We start from the raw sequence: 19,381 nt of genomic DNA, 5'->3' as shown, positions 1-19,381 counted from the left end.
TAATGGATTATTTCATAAACAGACTTTGTTGTAATTTTTTCTGGGGTTTTTTTTAACATCTCATTTCTGGCAACACATCTTTCAATGGAATTTTTCCCTTTTCCTTGAAGCAGTGACATTTTCCTAAACACTCATCAATACACAAAGGCACATGATCTAATGCTACGGTAGTTCCTTTCCAGAGAGCGAGCCCTCACTTCTAGAATTCAAACCCTTCAGCAGTGGGTCCCTGGTCGGAGGATTTGTGTACCGGGGCTGCCAGTCGGAGAGGCTCTATGGAAGTTACGTGTTCGGAGACCGCAATGGGTAGGTTGGGGACTGCTCATGCTGAGACAGAAATGCATGGGAAGTGTAATTTGTCACTCAGGTGCCTGCATAAAGCCACACCAGCAGCCTTGTGGATTGTGTCACTTGGCCAGTTCAGCAGTGTGATAATGCAGATTAGATTCTAGATCGGGGAATAAAATAGCCCAGCATTCTAATGGATGGTGACACACAGAACATACCTAATCCTTGGGGAAAAAGTACAGGAAATCGAAAGGCAAGGAACTGCACAGATGTATCTGTGAAGCTACTTGCAGCTACTAAGAAGTGTTTACTTATTTATCTGGACAATGAAAACTCTCTGTTCAAAATGTAATATAACTTTTTTTTATATGTTTTTGAATGTAGAAATTTTTTAACACTGCAACAGAGTCCTGCAACCAAACAGTGGCAAGAGAAACCCCTCTGTCTTGGCAACACTGGCTCATGTAGAGGTTTCTTTTCAGGCCCTGTCTTGGGATTTGGAGAAGATGAATTAGGTAAATACTAAAAGAATTGTTTGTAACTTATAAGGCTTATCAGTAATTCCCACTGAAGTATTCATAATTATAGTAAATGTTTAAAAAGAAGGCTATCTGTCCTTTGCCAAAGCTGTCTACACTGCTCTCAGCTACACCTCAGCAGCCTTCTAGGAAGAACTGAGAAGAGAATGTGTTGCTGAAAGGGACAAAATTCTTTATTGTGTCTCTCATGCTGTGTACCCTGGCACTCACTATGACACAATGCATAAAATACTTGCTTTTATTTCCAGCATTATGGAATTAAGGGGCAAAGATATTGCATGGGCAGACTGACCCCTCTTCTCCCTTCCTCATCAAGTTAATTTTTTTAATCAATTCTATACTATATGAAAGAAAAAACTTTTGTGATAGAATATTTTTCACATTTTAGCATCAATCTGGGGAAAGTGCTTATATAAATTTTCATTTAGCAAATGATTCTGTTGTATATTTCAGTATTTCTTCAGAAGTCTTTTTTAAATTTCATTTGTTAAATACAACCAGATCACAATAATCATGTATTTAACATCTTAGGAAAGGAGAAGTAATTTATTGAATTAATAATAAATTTACCGAATTAATAATAATAAGTTTATTTATTATTATTCACTGTTTTCCCTAACAGGTGAGATTTACATATTATCAAGCAGTAAAAGTATGACACAGCCTCACAGTGGAAAACTCTACAAGATCGTTGACCCAAAAAGGTGAGTATTGCACTTCTCTTTGGGATCAGCCTTTCCTTCAATAGGTTAAAAACTTCTCTTCATGTGGCTGAATTATGTAATGCTGACTTTCAATAAAAAGGAAAATTCTCAATGCAGGGGGCTCCCTAAAAGCAAATGTTCCAGCAGAATAGTTTCAGTGTCTCACAGGAAGTGAATGTCAGAACAACAGAGGGGTAACCAGCACTAACTTCCCGTAAGTTTTACACTTTGACATTGTGCTGAAAGCTGCCCACATTCCCACGCAGAAATATATCCTTAGCATGTTTTCATAGAGAAGCAGACCTACTTAATGTGGAACCATATGGACTGGTAAAAGATGCTCCTGGTAGTTCTGAAGCCAAAGAACCACAAAAAGTTATGCAGCATCAGTGGAAGGCAGATCCTGGAATTCTCCCCAGTGCTGCTGCTGCCTCACCTGCTGCTGTGGTGGGACAGTGCACAACAGGAGCTGGCTCCAAAGATCAGCACTGTGTGACTATACCTGTTCTGGGTACTAAAAAGCAAGCACAGAAAATACTTGGCAGTCCTAGCCAGTGTCAGTTTGAGCATAATTAAGCTCTATAAGGGACTTGTTCAGTCTTTCCCAAACATTTTGTTGTTGTTGTTGTACAGGAGATACCAGCAATGGACAATAATAGAGAGAACTCAGTTCTCAGTAGGTGTGAGTTGTCACTGCTAATATTCAACATCCTTCCACATCCCTTCCATTACCTGTCTCTCCCTTGGCAGGCTTGGAGCACCAACGAGGCAAATCCTCTGTCCTTGGACTCTGTGCCAGAAATACATGAAATTCTTTAATAGCTCTTAAAGAACTGTTTCCAAAGGGCTCATAAATGCCACTCAAGTGATTTATAAGACATTGAATTAATAGGATTGTTCTAATTATTTAGACTAATTTACCAGTTTTAAAATAAGGATAAATGAAAATTATCAAACCAAAGTTCCTCAAGACATGATCTTTGCAGAGCAGCTGGAGGTATGAGAATATTAAGGAATCTGGACAGACTGCAAAAAGCCAGTTCCCAACATGACCCCAGGGCCCCAGCAGCAATAAGAGCTGATGTGAGCAGACAGATACTCACTTTAGCTGGGGGAATACCACGTTCTTCATGGCGGATGCTCTATCAGACCAAGTTCTGACGTGTAAAAGTAGCACATCCATCCTGCAAAAGTATCAGAAATCAACGTGAAATGAGACAGCCAAGAGAAATTAAGTTTGTTGTGTAATTACTTTGACCCCATCATACCCTACAAAAGCAGCTGCCAATTTGTTCAGCATCTACTTCAGCATGTTCCTCCATGAGTATCAGATAGAGTCAGACTTCCAGTTTTGGCTTTGCTGTTAAGGGAGGAATTTATTGTCAGAATTAAATTCTAAACATTGTTAGTGGGATAACAAGGGAATACAAGAAGAAAGTCATGACAATGGATGCACACTGTACTATAAGTTACAGCAGAGTCTCAGTGGTAGTGGAGTTTCAGTGTTTTATAATTGTACTATCCCAAAACTACAGCAAATAATTCGGAAGCAGATGTTACTGCAGGTTGGTGCAGTCTGTCAGTCAAGGTTATTATGTATGTTTTATTTATGCTTTCTGGTATTGAAAACATTTTTTTAGAACAAAACTTGCCATTCTTCCTGGGATTGTTTAGTCTGATGGTGTATGGTTTTAAGTGAATTTTACACCCTAAATCCACTATTAGTATCTAATTACATGGGGCTGCCTTGTTTGACCTCAGCTTTTTGTTCTTGTTACCTCTTCCAGTAGGGTGGTCTTCAGCTGACATACCTGAAAGGCCAGACCTCCCATTGCTGCACTCACGGTTGGCTGTTTTCATGCATGGAAAAGGGTCAAGACTGTGTTTGGTTACTGGTGAAAGTAACCAGAAAACTCTAAAATACTTTTGTAAATTGGCACACAGTTGAAATTAAACAGACTGTGGCAAAGGGATATAGTTTTTGGTAACACTTCTCAGAAACATGGGATAATTTTCATTCAGGCAAAGATTTGAGGTTTGTTGTCTTTCAGTCTCACACCATTGCAGCTTTTAAGGGAAGGATAATGAGTGACTTCCACAACAGAGCATTGCAGCTCTATTTACCATTCCATTTACCATTCTATTTACCATACCATGCCCATGTAAAACATTTAAAAATTCCATAGCTTTGGCAAATGTTCACGTGAAGTTTTAGTAACAAAACAGTGTTATTTACAAGACAATATTCTTTTCTGTGTTAACATTTTGTTGCTTCTCCTCATGGTGTGCACCATACCAGTACAACGAATATTCACATAAACCCCACCACACTAAGCTTTGTGGAACACAAAGTAAAGATGCTACAGGTGGACTATGAGTAGCGGGTAAAAATAAAATCATTAAACTATTGATTTGTCATATCTCAGAAATTCATTACTTAGTAAAAACCCCTATGAAAGGTGGCCCCTGGCAGACCTGTTAATTTGCAAAGAGAATCTTCTATGCCTGGAGTAGCATAGAAAATAAAATTATCATTCCTTGCAGTAGCCCCCTGCTGGAAGTTAACAATTCCTTGCAAACTCAACCTTCTGTTAGTGGCATTTGTAAGCTGCTGCAAGCAGAATAATTACAAAATTATTCTTTTATTAAAAAAAAAAAAACCAACATTACATGAAGGTGCAGGATTTGATTTCTTTTGATCTTTTTAGAATCATAGAAACATTAAGGTTGGAAAAGACCTCCAAGATCAGCAAGCCCAACCTTTGACATACTACCACCTTGTCAACTAAACCAGAGCACTGAGTGCCCTGTCCAGGTGTTTCTTGAACACCTCCAGGGATGGTGATTCCACCACTTCCCTGGGCAGCCCATTCCAATGCTTAAAAACCCATTCAGTGAAAATATACTTCCTGATGTCCAACCTGAACTTCCCCTGGCACAGCTTGAGGCCCTGTCCTTTTGTCTTGTAGAGAACTACTGCATAATCAAACATAACCATGACTCCTATTTTTCTTGTCCCAAATGTAGATTAAGACAGAAATCTATTTGGATATAGAAAAAAATCAAATTAAGTGGGCAGGTTAAAACATTAGACAACCAGAAGTTGAGGGTAAACCAGAGAACCCTTTGCATTAGTGTTCAATATGCAGCAATGGGAAGGTCCCATCCTAAAACAATCCTCTAAGTGTAACAGAAATGAGTTGTTAAACTGAGGTGATATATGACAAATTGATGAACATGATCAACACAGAAGTTCTGAATCCCACAATTATCAAAGCAGTTTGAAACACAGAATTCCAGGTACCACAGTACAACTTTTGTTCAGTTCTTCCAAATACTTCATATCAATAACTAGATAGACTCCTACTGAAAGCATGGAGTGAAATAATCCTTCTCTTTATAAAAAGGTTGTTATAATGATGCATTAGTGCCTGAGAGCTCATAGACAATGAAGTGATTAAAAAAAATCCTAAGTATGTGACGTGCTGCAAACTACAGATATACTACATATTGCCAGAAATCCCATAGAGAAATGAGTATAGCCAATAGCATATTTGGCTTTGAGGATGAAGAAGATGTGGGAAACATTAAAAATCACAAGCACATAAAACCAACATTGGGCACATGTGTTTAACTGGCAGTTAAGAGAAGTTCTTCAGTTGAAAGTGTCTCTGAAAAATATATCCATAGTTTGATGATTATCAAAAAACCTGTTACCACTACTTTCCAGGGACTGGGAGTAGGGAGAAAATATAGAGAGAAAGACTTATGTTCTTCTCAGCTAAAAGGTAGGGTTAGTCAGATATACTGAAGGTCAATGCAAATACTAGCATTTTATAGATTTTGTGACCAAAACCCAAAACGTTTTTATTTTCTAGTTTTCTACTTTCTGTTTTGTAACTTTTCTGTTGTGTTTTCTCTTTCTAAAAATACATACTAATATCCATCTTAAAAGTATTGATGAGTTGAAAAGAAAAAATCAACTAAGTAAACAGTAATGTAAAAAATTTAGAGATCAAAAGGTTCCAGTTAGTCGATAACAGAGAAAATAGAAGACAAACCATTAGAAAAGAAAAAGTAATCATTTTTCTAGCATGATGAGAGGAGAAAATCAACTGTGAAAATGAATATTTAAATAAGTATGATCTGTTGATAGGTCCATGCAGTCTGTAATTTAAACATTATTACTAGACCAAGAAGTAAGAAAATAAACTTTGTGTGGTGGAAGAACAGCCATAAAGTGGCCTTGTAAGTTTTCTTTTAGAGTAGTTACAATATGATCACTTTAATTTCTAAATTACAGATAAAAGGAAAGATGTTCAGAGAAGAGTCTAGAAATTACAGACAATGCAAAAGTTTTCCTTTTAAAAGATGTGCTGTGAAGTTTGAAGCTCTGAGAGTTTGCCACCATCCATACAGTGATTCCAAAGGGGATGAGTAATTATTTTGACCAGTTTGTTTTGACCAAATTGTTTTGGCTCACAGAGACCAGCAGGTGATTTTTATGACAGAGGGCAGAGCCTGAGTAAGTGTTCCTGCACACAGAAGAAGATTTCCTCTTCCTCTCCTTGTAACACCTTATAGATCTGGATTTCAATGTGTTTCATATCAACAGCCGGAATAGCTGCTTCCCGTTGGACTGAAACTTGAACTTGATTCAAACCATCTCACTCCTCTTTCATGCCCCTCCAGAGTATATAATTCCACTTATCATCCTTTCCATCATCACCTTCCGGGATTTCCGTTGTCGGAGAGCATTTCCAAACAGACTGATTTCAGACATGAAGGGACAATATCTAGGTCATACCTCATTTTGATGCTGTTCAGGCTCTTTAGAAAACAATTAGTGATTTGATTTTTTAATATGAGTCAGGAGTGTTTGGTGGTATGACAGAAGAAAAGCATTTGTGAAAGTGAAGCTCTGTTTGAGACTTTAATTCTTGTGGAAATGGAAACACAGTTTTAGAGTAATCTGCATCAAGATACTCAGTTCTGATGGGTTATAGATAAACTCCAAGGCTCCTACTGTAGAAGGAGCCAATTTTGTTGGTGAATGCACTCACCAACCCAGGTGGGCCATATGATTTCTTTCTCTTCGGAAAGTTACTATCCCTTAAGTCATTTGAGGGAATGGAAAGCCAGAATTAATGTCTAATTATGTTTAGTTTAGCTGGAGCATGCAAAATTCTTATCTCATTTACCTACCCACATGCAGTTACTATTCCCACAAGAGACACTAAAGAGAAATTAGAGCTTTTTGCGAATACCAGTCTAGAGAGTTTCACTTTACAGAAGTACTTCACAAAAACTCCTTTGTAACCACGATGGAAAAACCTAAGGATTTTTTTCAATCACATCACAGCTCACTGACTGTAAAAGTTTTTGTTTTGGTTTCATTTTTTTCCCCCCGTTTTCTTACAGTCTTTCTAGCATTGGCTATTAAGGAGTTCTCACTTTTTATCACTTTATAAGGAAAAAAACAGCTCAGTTTATCTTTTGCTTATTTTCTGGAGCCTGCAGGAAGCCTCTGCCATCCTAAAGAAAGTCACACATAATAGAGCAGCTTTAGCCCAGTAAGCCAGTCGTTCCCAATTCATCAGTCAAAGTGTTATGCAAGTGGCCCCCTAAATTGATAAATTCCCACAGTGCCTGTTGACCCAGCTGCCAAGTGCTCATGCAGCAGGTGTTGTTTTCATGACCACCCTGACAGTAATACAAACTGTTTAGCAGTTGCATTGACCTCTTAGCTATTAACATTGATACAGGCTTCACTAGGGACTAGTTTTCAAACATGACAGAATTTCTTAAGACTAGAGGTCATGAACAAGTATACCATATAAGAATAAATTTGATATGCTGCTGAGTTTAAATCTTAAAAGCCATGAGTTTTTTCCACATTATTCCCATGTAGTAAATCTGGAGACAAGTAACGAGCTTTTGGCATCTCTCCCAGGACTAAAGGTATACTTTTTAATTTTAGAAGCTGTACCTGAAGAGATGCTGTATTTATTCTATGACAAGTAGTGAATTTAGGTTATGACAAGGAGTGAAGCAAAATTATTTTTTCTTGACATTTTCCCTTATAAAGGAAAAAACCGCAACAACTAATGCACAAATGTTGGTGATATACTTAAGTATCATTCTAACACCTAAATCTTATGTGCAGGTAGCTGAAGCATAACATTCCATATATTTTGTATCAAGATTTCTACAGCAGTGTCTCTTGTTTGAATCTGAACCTCCAGGAATTTTGTCTGCCTTTTTTTCCCCCTCACTTTAGTAGGGAAGTAGAGATTTTTGATATTGTGTCAAAAGCCTGGTAGAGGAATTGTTTTCTGTTCAGTACAGTTATTTTACTGAGTTTGGCCCTCCATTTGCATTGATTTATACACATCTGAGTTACGGATAGCCCATACAGCAACTAAATCACTCTATGTGTTTAGTGGAGCTGCAGAGAGATGCACTAAAGAAAGCATCAAGTCCTGAGCTATGCCAGGATGAGTTTTAATCTATTAAAGCACGTTGGACTTTTATATGCTTCTAAACAGTAGAGGCTGCTTTCTTCTACTAGCTATGGTAAGGCAGCAAAAATTGTTTTACACATTGCACAGTCAAGAATTCCCAGCTCACTGCACACGTCAGCGAAGGGATCCAGCGAGGCCCCAGCCCCCAGTACAACTTTTCCTCCATGTTCCATACATTTAGAGTTGTTATACAGTTTCATGAAAGCCTGTTTTAACAAGCAAGATATACTGTACTGTACTGTATATATGAACAGCTCTTTAAGATAACTGGAATTGTACAGACCATATAAATAGTCATTATCAGCTACATTTTTGGCTGACTTTCTGTGGACCAAATAGTGCTTACTGTAAGAGTAATCAAGCTGTACCCTTTAGAGTTTTATAGATTGAGGGATACAAGGAAAAAAATTCTCTCCAGCCCAGAGTGTGGCTCCATCTATTCCTCTCCATTTTCCACATCAGGAGACACAGCGAAGCACTGGTTATATAAACAAAATCATGGTCCTGTCTAACAGTCCGTTTCAGGACTTATGTTATCTTCGTGAGAGTCACTTCAGCTTGCGCTGAGCCTGAACATTTCCATCCCTTCCAAGCCCTAAGAATGCGAAGTGTGAGCACTGTGGGGCAGAGGCTTTCTCTCCATACGTGTTGGTCCCAGAGCAGCGCTGGAATCCTGAGAAAGAAGCGTGGCTTTTCCCAGAGCACAGCTAAGGAAAACCAGCGATTCTCACACGCGAGGATTCCGCTGCAGCTGCATTTGTATTCCTCCTCTCCTAAGGCGCCCTGCCAACCAGAATTTTTTCCATCTTTGTTTCTACTCCACTCCACCATTAATAAATATTATCCAAGGCTGATAAGTGCAAGTTCTTGACTGATGGTAGAATAAAAGGCAAGGTTATATTCACAAGTACCAAGAGCAGCAGAAAACTCTAAATCATAAAAGTGACCAGCCATGCTCAGCTGGATACAAAAAAGTATGACTTCTGCCTTCCTAATTGCATACAAAAAGAACCATATAGTATAGCAGTATCACAGATAAATACTTCACATCTATTAATAAAATAAATCATTGTCTTCCCAAATAAAATACCGTTATGACTTATGAGGTCATTCTGTGCTAAAGATATGCCACTGGAGCCCTTTTCCAAGAGATGCTCCAGGAGCCTGAGGTTATACTTCCTGCTGTACTTGTGTTTGAGCAAGAGAAGAGAAGCCTCCCATTTAAAATAACTTGAAATAAACGAGCTTTAAATCGTGACCGAAAAAGAATGTTGCATCCTATGCAGTTGGCTATACAGAAAAAATTCAAATGTAAATCTTTTTTCAGATGTAGGAATTAGAAGACAGATCTTTTTACTTTAAATCTCAACCAGTCTCCACTGAAAATCGTATTATTTGCTAGAACCATTTCCAAAACAGCATTTCATGTAAATATTGCTTTTTAAGTATAGGAATTTTCTTAACCAGATCATATGTAATACACTCATTGTTCATTACAGAACTGGAATTCCTTACAGGTCAAAAAAATAATGCATTCTATTTAAAAGACAGCTGTGGAATATGTAAACAGTAAAACTGAAAGGGTTTCAAATATGCTGCACCAAAGGTGTCAAAACACGTTTCAAAGCCCTTAAATAATACAGGACCTTCAGTCTGATTCTCAGAAATGCTTTGGAAACCAGGACTTGGTGCTGTGCTTAAGAAGCATCTACACATTCTTTCTCTCCTTAACATCTTTGGGGAACCAGTTCTTGTGTGTGGATGTTTAAATAATCATGGTAGTAATTAAGACTGAGGAGGGAAAGTGCTATGCTGAAACAAACCAGTGGGCCTGTACTGTATTACTTAGTTTCAAGGAAAAATGCAAGAAACCCAGTAATGGACCATTAACAAGATGCATGTCAAAATGGGAGGGGGGAAATGTAAGCCCAGTCAGCTAGTGAGGGACTTAGGTATGAATGCTTATTTCTTAAAAAGTTATTTTTACCCATTTAATATTTCTTTGAATGGCCCCATTGTGCACAGAAATATCTATTTAAAATTCTTGTAGAACATGGGATTTAGGTATCTTTTGATATCTCAGTAGTGATGAGTTCAGCTAGCTAATTTTATTTTCTTTAGCTTAATTTTTTCCCTTGATATTTCTTCTATTTAAATGGGAGATAAAAAAGAATCGCAATATTTTCCTCTTTTTCTTCTGTCACCATTTTCCACACCTCCCATCATACCCATTCTTTCTCAGACCCCAAAAACTATCCTTTCCTCTGCACAGGAGTATCAGTCCAGGAAATTAATATGTGACAGAGTAATCAAGCTGCACAAGCTGCTCTTCCAGCTATTTGCACATAATTGGGGTGTTAATACTGATGTCAATATAATGAACAACATTCTATTCTGTTCTATTCTATTCTATTCTATTCTATTCTATTCTATTCTATTTCTCATAGAATTTTGTTTTGGTTTGTTTGGATTCTAGCTGGACACTTAGCCAAGGTTTCTCTAAGCTCTCCACGAAACTATTAGAATCTTTTTCCTGCTCATTTCAAGCTTAGTATGTATGGCAGTAGTTAAGATGATTTCCTTGGGAATGAGTAATTTTGTATTTGTCACTAATTACCTTAATTTTCCATGATGTTCCTATTCAATTACTTGATTAGATCGCTTGGGAGATCTTGACATTCTTTCCCAAACTTGTACCTGTGCAACCAAACCTACAGCAGAGACAAAACATGGTACCTCTACTGGGAACCTGTAGCCCTTGGATGATCCTATTAGCCCAACCAAAACATCCAGGGTCAGAAATATTTTAAGTCATCTGAACTAGGACTTCCTTCATGCATACATTCCACAGAATCACCTGATGCTAAGTTTGGAAGGCACTTCTGGTGCCTGCTCAAACAGGGACTCCCACAGCCAATTTCCCAGGACCATCTCCAGACAACATCTGAGTATCTCCAGTGATGGAGACTCCACAACTCTCTGGGCAACCTGTGCTAGTGCTTGGTCACTCTCACAGTGAAAGGGCCTTTTATGATGTTCAGATGCTTAAATAAGCATCCAGAATGCACAATCCAAATATCATTCCATGGAAATACAGAAATAAAAAGCTGGCAGTTAAAAACTGAATTTGTAGACAGAGGAAATAGTTCTGCAAAATTATTGCACGTCATAATGGGTGACATAAAACTTGTTCAGGTTACTCCTCCCCCTTTCTTAGGAGAAATCTAGATCAGCTAGAAATGAAAAAAAAACCCACCATCAGATGCTGACTGCGATAAGCTGGCAGCTTTATGAAGATAAACCTTCAGCAAGCTGGTTTTGGCAGGTTCATGCTTCAAGAATTCTCAAGGACTATTGCTTAATCTTGTGGAAGATCTCTGAAGGCAGTTACATGAAATAATAGCAAATTGCACTGTATTCTTCTGTACTGTAACACATCATCTCTGGGCTTATGGCTTTTTCTGAGGAAAAAAGAAACCTCATGATTCGTCCCACTGACAACACTACAACACAGAATCAGGCTTTTAATTAAAAAAAAAAAAAAAATCAAAATTTTTCTTCTTGATCCCAACTTTTAACTCTTTGCTTGGTTTGTATGGTTTTATTCAGGCCTTTAGTCCCTGAAGAATGCAAAAGAACGGCTCAGCCTGCACAGATACTGACATCTGAATGCTCAAGGCATTGTCGGAACGGGCACTGCACTCCCACAGGAAAATGCTGCTGTAATCAAGGCTGGGAAGGAGAGTTCTGCAGAGCTGGTTTGTATACAGATTCATAGCAATAAGTGAAAAAAGCAGTGACATGTCATAATTGGCTTTAATTATTTGCTCAGAGAAATTTTCAGTATATGTTGACCAACATATTAGCCTTCAGTTCTAAGACAACATTAAAAAATACTGATTTCACGAGCTGCAGGAGAACAATGAGTCTTTAGATGAATGCAACTGCTAAAACATCTAATGCATTGTGAGCCAGTGCAGAATGCCATTGATAGCATAAACATGACAACAGTATTCTTTTTTTTTTTTTTTCCCACCAAGATTTTCAAATGAAAGGCGATGCAGTCAATGCATGTCCTTTGTTTGGAAATTCACCTTCCACTTGCAGTATTATCACTGTCAGTGTCAAAGAGAGTTAACTTGTCAGGAAAGATGGTAAATCAGAACTGCAGATCTCTATTGCATCTTTTGCACTTCACTAATTTAATGCAGATTTTTTCGTTCTGGTACATTCTTGCTTTTGATCCTACCAAATGAAATGGCTCCAATTTGGTAAAGAGAATTCTGTCAATGTATCACAAAGCAGCTAATAATCAATGTTATGTGATCCATTATTACAGTGATTTCATCACGTCCTATCTTGTTGCTTTAGCTTTTAAAAAGTCACTTGGAAAAGTGACTGTGATCAAACTAAGATGATGGGTGTTCCAGCCAAGGGGTGAGGTGAGCAAGCCTGGAGTGCCACAGCTGTGCCATCACTGTCTCAGAGGCTGTGCTTCTATCCGAGCTGTGTCCTTTTGGCCAGTGCAGATGTTCCTGGGCCAGCCTGGGCACCAGGAGATGTTATTACAAAGATTTTATTTCTCAGCATCAGCTGAGTTCTCTGACTGGGCCTATTTGGTCAGCGAGTTTGACCAGATGCCCACACAAAGAGGTGTTAATATTGTGGCAGTAGAACTCAAAAAAATAGCAAGGAATAAGGGAAGACAAGGATCTCATGATGGATCATGGATAATTCAGGTTGGAAGGGCACTTAGGAGGGCCCTGCTGAAGCAGGGTCAGCTACGAAGTCCTTATGGGCTGTAGTGTAAATTTCAGCAACCTCCAGGTTTTTAGTGATGAGCAAGAGTGACTTTGGAATGAAATTAAATGAATTAATCACTAATAAAGTATCTTTCTGGCAAAGATACATGAGCTGACCATCTACAATGCAGCAACAAAGGCAGGTTAGAGAAATGAATGAGGTAGTGTGGCCCAATATCCCAGCTTCAATTGTCCTCATTTGTCAGAGCCTTCCTGCATCTCGAGAATGAGGCCCATTCTACAGCCTTTGTCAAAGTGGAATTTAAAAGTAAAAAATGCCTCCAACATGAACATAAATGGGTCTTGAATAACCTCTTTTGTTTCAAAAACCACAATGTTACAATAGATGATTTGATGGACACAATGAGCAAGAAAGCCACAAAATGATGTAGACTAAGGATCTTCCTTCCCTGTATCCCACACAACAATTGATAGAGATGTTCTAAGTTGAACCTCAAGCTACTATTATAGTTTAAATAAGAAAATTTACCTTACAAGGTGTGAGTTTCCCTTTCATGTAGTTAAAAAACTCTTGGACAGAATCAAGAAAACCTGCATTTCTATAATGTATTATAAATATCTGTAAATCCATATCAAAGTTCATTACAAGAGCAGCATTAAGTTCATTACATTAAGCAGCATAACACCTGCAGAAAAAGAAAGATATATTATGTACATTATATATATATCACAGTCCTGTGACTATCCCAGAAGAAAATACTTCCACAACTAAAGTTATTGAGCAGTAATTTTGCTGACACTGGCTACAATTTAAAATAGGAGCCATATTTCAAAAACTGAAGCAAGCTGATAAACCTAGAACTCTATAGATAAGTTGTCAGGCATCTGCTAAAGAGGGGAAAACTTTGAAACTTATATAACTGATAAAAATGATTGAAACAACACCCTGGCTCTTTTTTCTCCAATAGGAATGCAGTTTTGGTCCCAGAATTAAGTGGTTCAAGACCAAAAGGAGTACATTTGGTGCACTGCTCAGGTGCAGTCTGCTTTGCTAAGGCACATGTGTAGTCCAAAACCCTGAGTATACAAAGGAGTTTGACTGAGATTCCTAAATGAAACCTGAATATGGGAATCGGACATTTCAAAAAAATATTTTATTTGAGTTTATCAGTCTTTCCTGGGTGACATCCTCACAGATATACAGAATTACTTTCCTCCCTTAATATTCTAAAACTTTAAAAAATATGCTCCTAATATTTCACCCTTTCTATGTTGTTTTTAATTTATATGCTTTATCACGACAAGGTTAGAAAAGCTCTAACTGAACGTGTACTGTTATCTTTTGTTGTTGTTGTTTGTTTGAGGTGTTCTAAACTAATTAGAAAATCACTGTTTTTTCACCCACAGCCAAATGTGACCCGGCCTGTCGACATGGAGGTGTCTGTGTAAGGCCCAATAAATGCCTGTGTAAAAAAGGCTATCTCGGCCCCCAGTGTGAACAAGTGGATAGAAACATCCGAAGAGTGACAAGGGCAGGTATTCTCGATCAGATCCTAGACATGACATCCTACCTGCTGGATCTAACCAGCTACATTGTATAGTTTCTGGGACTATTGGAAACTCCACTTTCAACGGGCATTTGTTTTGAACCCTGTCATTTCTGAAAGACTGTTGTCCTGCAACAAACACCGGTGATTTGATTTACTTTATTAATTTAAGTGTAATATCCACCAATGTGCAGAAAATTCCCTTGTATGTGTGTAAATATTCCTGCACGTCTCCACAGACGTCCCAATATCCAATATGTGCACACATACACACGCAGCCGCTGTCACAAACACGGTTTTGCAGAGAGTGGAATCTTTTTTAATATTTATTTCTTCATGAGAAATAGTTTACGAAGCAATTCCACTGTAAAACACATTTTCGTCAAAGGACTTTCCTGATGTCTTAATGGATTTCTTTGACATCCCAGAAATCCCATTCCTGTACCTGTCTGATTAGAGCAGTGAGAAAGCAGTTTCCAAACATCGCTGTGTAAAACTGCTGGACTTAATAAAATCCAGTTGTAACAGTTTCTAAGGTAAACTGAACTCCATCATGAGACAATATTTCAGAACTGCTTAATGCATTCCTATCTAGGCAATTCATTGTAAGACTGTAACCTTCACTTTCATCAATGTAACTCTATTACAGAATGTTATTTCTTTATCTAGCATAGATGCAAAAATCTGGTTATCGCAGCTTAATATCAAGATTGTTTCAAGTGTTTAATAATTAAATTATATTCGCATATTTCAAAACCAGTCATCCTAGAAGGTCTGCTTTTTATCATATATTTTATTTAACGATGGGCACTGGGTTCATGTTACATATTTATATTATTTTATTTTTATAATATAGACATCACCTAGATAAGACAGCTTTACCATGTCCTGTAAAATACTAAAGTTACATTTTTCACCAGCTTAATTGGAAAGACTGGGAAAGAGAGAGCAAACACACGTACACTTCGATGTGTTGTGGATCTAATCTAGAAATGTACCGTTGTGTCAAAGTGTTCGTTTACACCAGATGAGAAAAAAAAGCAAACGCCCACCAACCATAAAAACTTACAGCATGTGTTAAGAGTGTCCATAAAGTGTTTTTTTCACTGTAGCAGGACAGGGTAAGAGGTGACACACAGGCAGACTCTGCCAATGCCACACTGAGCAGGGAATCCCGGGGTGAGAGCTCACATGGGCCTGTGCTGCCTGTGCATGGTGTCACTTGTGCAAAACCTGCAGCGGTTCTTGCCAAATGCAGTTCTAAATGTTCCTTGGAGAGCCAATGGAAAACCGAGTCTTTGTAAATGTATCAATAAATGTGTACATGCTGTAGCCAGGTTTTCTAAGGTATTAATTAATGAGATGTGTCTGCAGAACCGGTGCCCTCTTATCTCCAGCTCTACTGGCAGTTTCTTTGTTTACTACTCACCAGCTATCAGGTTTCCTTTGCACTACCTGCAAACTACCTACTGCAGCTTTTACAAAATCTTGCCTAAGAAAAGAAAGCAGAGTAGCCCCAGTGTGCACATCCTGTGGTCCTTCGAAGCAGCTGCTCATGCATCAAAGATTGACAACACTTTAGCCAAACAGATCTAAAAGACTTTCACCATGTTACTCTCCAGTAGCAAAATCATCTCTCCAGGGCAGCAACATGCAACAAATTCTCTCTTACAGAAATTTGTCAGTGTTCATTTTAGTGAGTATTAAATCTGAAATCACAGCATGACCGATACTTGCATTTCTGTGTCTCACACATTCCAGCTCTGAGGAATGGACAATTACATTTGCCTTCCATATATGTTTGCCCGGGTTTCGAGTGACCTCATGCCAAATGGAAATTGGTTGAGAAATCTTGGTTAAGTGCTCAGAGAACAATGGTCTGCATTAAAAAGTGCATGCATAATTTTGCACAATGTAGATTCAACTGACAGTCCATTGAAAGACATCTTGGGATTAAATGAGCATGAAGACCAAATTGCCCTCTCACCCCAGAAAAGGGTGGTCCCTTATAGTCACACGAACACTTCATTGGCTAAACAGTGTGACCAATCTTAAAATGAACCCTGTGGTGGCATCTGTAGGTTAATAGCAGCTCTTTGTCTCCACTGCTTTCTGCCTTTAGTCTTTTCCCTGAATTCCATCACAGAAAGTTTTACAATTAAAAAATGTCCTGACAACCATTTTTGTAAATTGACCTTAGCATCTAATCTTTCCTTATGCAACGTGGGTGACAAAAATGTGAACTTCTCATGAATGAGCCAGCTGTCTAAATCTGTCACATAGCACGGTTTTATTACACTCCTCATAATCAGCAAGGCAAGAAAGTCGCTGAAGTATTTTAGCAACGTTTAAATATCTGACAGAGATAACATCTTTAACACTTTCTTCTAGGAAATATATTTGAAAATAAACCTAACTTTAACTCCACTGTGACACGTTATTTGCAACAACCAGCTGGGAAGATGTGATAGTTCTTTTCTCACTGCTTAGTGCCTTAAAAAATACCACAGATGGCACCTAAATTGAAGATTCACAATAATATATATATATGCCACAGTCATGCAGAGAACAAAAAACAATGATCTTGGAGTTTCGATCTTAATAATAAAGACAATTTAGTTTACTAGTGAAATCCGAAAATAAAACATCAGTAAGAGCTAAGAATTAAATCCAGGCCTCATTCAAATCAACAGCAAAAAATCACATCAACTGTGCTGCACCCAGAAAATCACTTTCAAAATTAAATAAAATTTAAGCTAAATGCTTCAGTTTTATTTTAAAAAATTTAAAAGTTTTATTTTAAAAAAATCTGCTCTGAGTCATTCCATAAAAACTTTGAAATTAAGAAATAATCTAAGTGAAGGTTAGAGGGAGAGGGGAGATAGTTTATGAAACTGTTTTGATTCATTTTAAATCATCTTTTATATTGTGTGAAAGCAGGCATCTGCATTGAGCCCACATGTTCATAGGAAGTCCCAGTGGAAAAGAAGTATTCTCATAAAATAAAAAAAAAAAAAAGAAAAAAAAAGAAAAAAAAAAGAAAAAAAAAAAGAAAAAGAAAAGAAAAAGAAAAGAAAAAAGACACAAAAAAATCCTAGCTGCTTATTTATAAAAAGAAATTATACTATTAAAAAGAGTGAGCAAACCCCAGGCGTAGCCACCCAAGATGCTGATATAAAAAGGGCAACTGCAGTAATTGCCCTGAGAATTGGCATACAAAAAAAAAAAAAAGAAAAAAAAAAGGAAAAAAAGGTCTGTAGAAAGCCTGTTGCCAGTTAGGTCATTCTGCAGCCATTCTCACACAACCTCTGAGAGTGTCCCAGAATAAAACTGAGCTTATAAATGAAACTAGATAAATGAGGCAATTAGATAAGGGCCTCCAGAAGGGATTTTATGTATGTGTTCAAATTGTCTCTGTCTCTGTGTCTCTCTCTCCTAATCTTTTATTCCATTCATTTCTTCCTTTATTCCGAGATACTGCCTCTCTGTTCCCAACACATTGTACATTTCAAGCATTCTTTCAGCCTTTCTGCTGCTGAAGGAGAACAAACGTACCTGTTGCAAGAAGCATGACTCTCCCTGATTCCTGCTAGTATTAAACCACTGCTTTATTATTTTGGGACAGAAAACTCATCTTTCTCTTTTAAATGCTGCTGAACAGAAAGAAGGCATATTACTGGAATATAAGGAGAGACATCTTTACTCCATAGATAAGTAGGAGGTCAAAAAGATGTTATGCAAAATCAGCTCCAAATCGTTTCACTCCATTTCAGAAAAACAGTAAACTCATTTTTCTACTGCGCCTCAAAGCCTCCCCCTCTGGGAATAAATTTCTTCTGTTAACAGACAGGGACACAGATCCAAACGCTTTTTTCCTTTAAATCCTCACACGTTATTCTATTTCCTGCAACAAAGTGTAAGTTAGGTACAAATAAGAATATAAATTCTGTATCACTGGCATGACACCTCTCTTTACCTCCTTCTTTCACTCACTTGTCCACATTTGGTTTTGCAGCTCCTCCCTTTCTAGGCCCACAGCAAACATCAGCAATCCCTGGTTGCTGCAGGTGCTTATTATTTTTCAAAGTGCCTGACAGATGTGTACATCAGAATGTGTACATCAAAATCTTCCCAGCAGGCTGAGGCTTTTTTATCTTTTGGTCATTCCACAGAATTTTGTTATGGTGACTTCTGGCACTGTGTCTTAGCTGGGCATTTACAGTTGAGGAGTATCAGCCTCACACAGCTCAGGCACAGACAGACTGGAGCTGGAGGAAGGCAGAAATCACTTCAGTCACTGTGCTTATCACAGAGTTACCCACTGCAATCCAGTCAGCAGGTGCCTTAACTGAAAACCAGAATGAGATCCCTGGCATGGTGAAATGTAGCCTTTCAGTACACATTTTCTCTAATTTGGGGTGAGAAACAAGGACCTTTTCCTGTAAAATTATGCAAAATAGAGACACTGAAAATTTGGACAAGTAATTCCACAGGTGTAAAGTTGCACTACTGTGAAAATGAGTATTCATACATGTAATTCTAATTGCATCCATGAAATAGGCATTTATAAGATTAGTTCTACATGGAAAAAGGTCCAAGGACAGCCTGTTCTGCAAATTTCTCCTTATTAAAGTAAATTCTTTAAAGACATCAATGCATTTTAATTTACTGTCCTTTAGATTATCTGTGTATCAGTTTAGTTAGGAATTAAACCATTTTGATCTTCTGTCCAACTTAAAATGTGTCCTTTATCTTGGGAAAAGAAAAAAAAAAAAAAACCCAGAAGGAAACCAAGTGGTAAATAAAAACTAATCATTTTCATTTTGCAATATTAAAAAATGAAAAGCAACATTCTAATAAAAATGCCCTTTAAATTTGTTTCAATTCAAATTTGCTGAAAATTTGTACTAAATAATCTGGGTTCTGGCTACAAAAACCTGATCAATAAATATTTCCCTAAGCAGTTTCAGGACAAAATGTTTCAGAAACATTGAAAAAAAATTAAGGCTGTTTTGC

General features: G+C 37.7%; 1 protein-coding gene across 1 annotated transcript in view; it reads left to right on the top strand.

Annotated features, from left to right (window-relative positions):
* Positions 1-15,124, top strand: part of HHIP (hedgehog interacting protein) — a 68,638-nt gene extending 53,514 nt beyond the window's left edge. The window contains exons 9-13 of the mRNA XM_066318103.1: positions 183-306; positions 673-803; positions 1,450-1,531; positions 11,665-11,813; positions 14,226-15,124. Of these exons, the coding sequence (XP_066174200.1) occupies positions 183-306; positions 673-803; positions 1,450-1,531; positions 11,665-11,813; positions 14,226-14,419 (680 nt within the window). The 3' untranslated portion in view covers positions 14,420-15,124. The remainder of the gene's footprint in view (positions 1-182; positions 307-672; positions 804-1,449; positions 1,532-11,664; positions 11,814-14,225) is intronic.
* The last annotated feature ends 4,257 nt before the right edge of the window (positions 15,125-19,381 follow it).

The sequence above is a fragment of the Sylvia atricapilla genome, chromosome 4 (assembly GCF_009819655.1).
Source record: "Sylvia atricapilla isolate bSylAtr1 chromosome 4, bSylAtr1.pri, whole genome shotgun sequence".
In the NCBI taxonomy this organism is placed as follows: domain Eukaryota; kingdom Metazoa; phylum Chordata; class Aves; order Passeriformes; family Sylviidae; genus Sylvia; species Sylvia atricapilla.
This window is presented reverse-complemented; position numbering and strand designations above follow the sequence as displayed.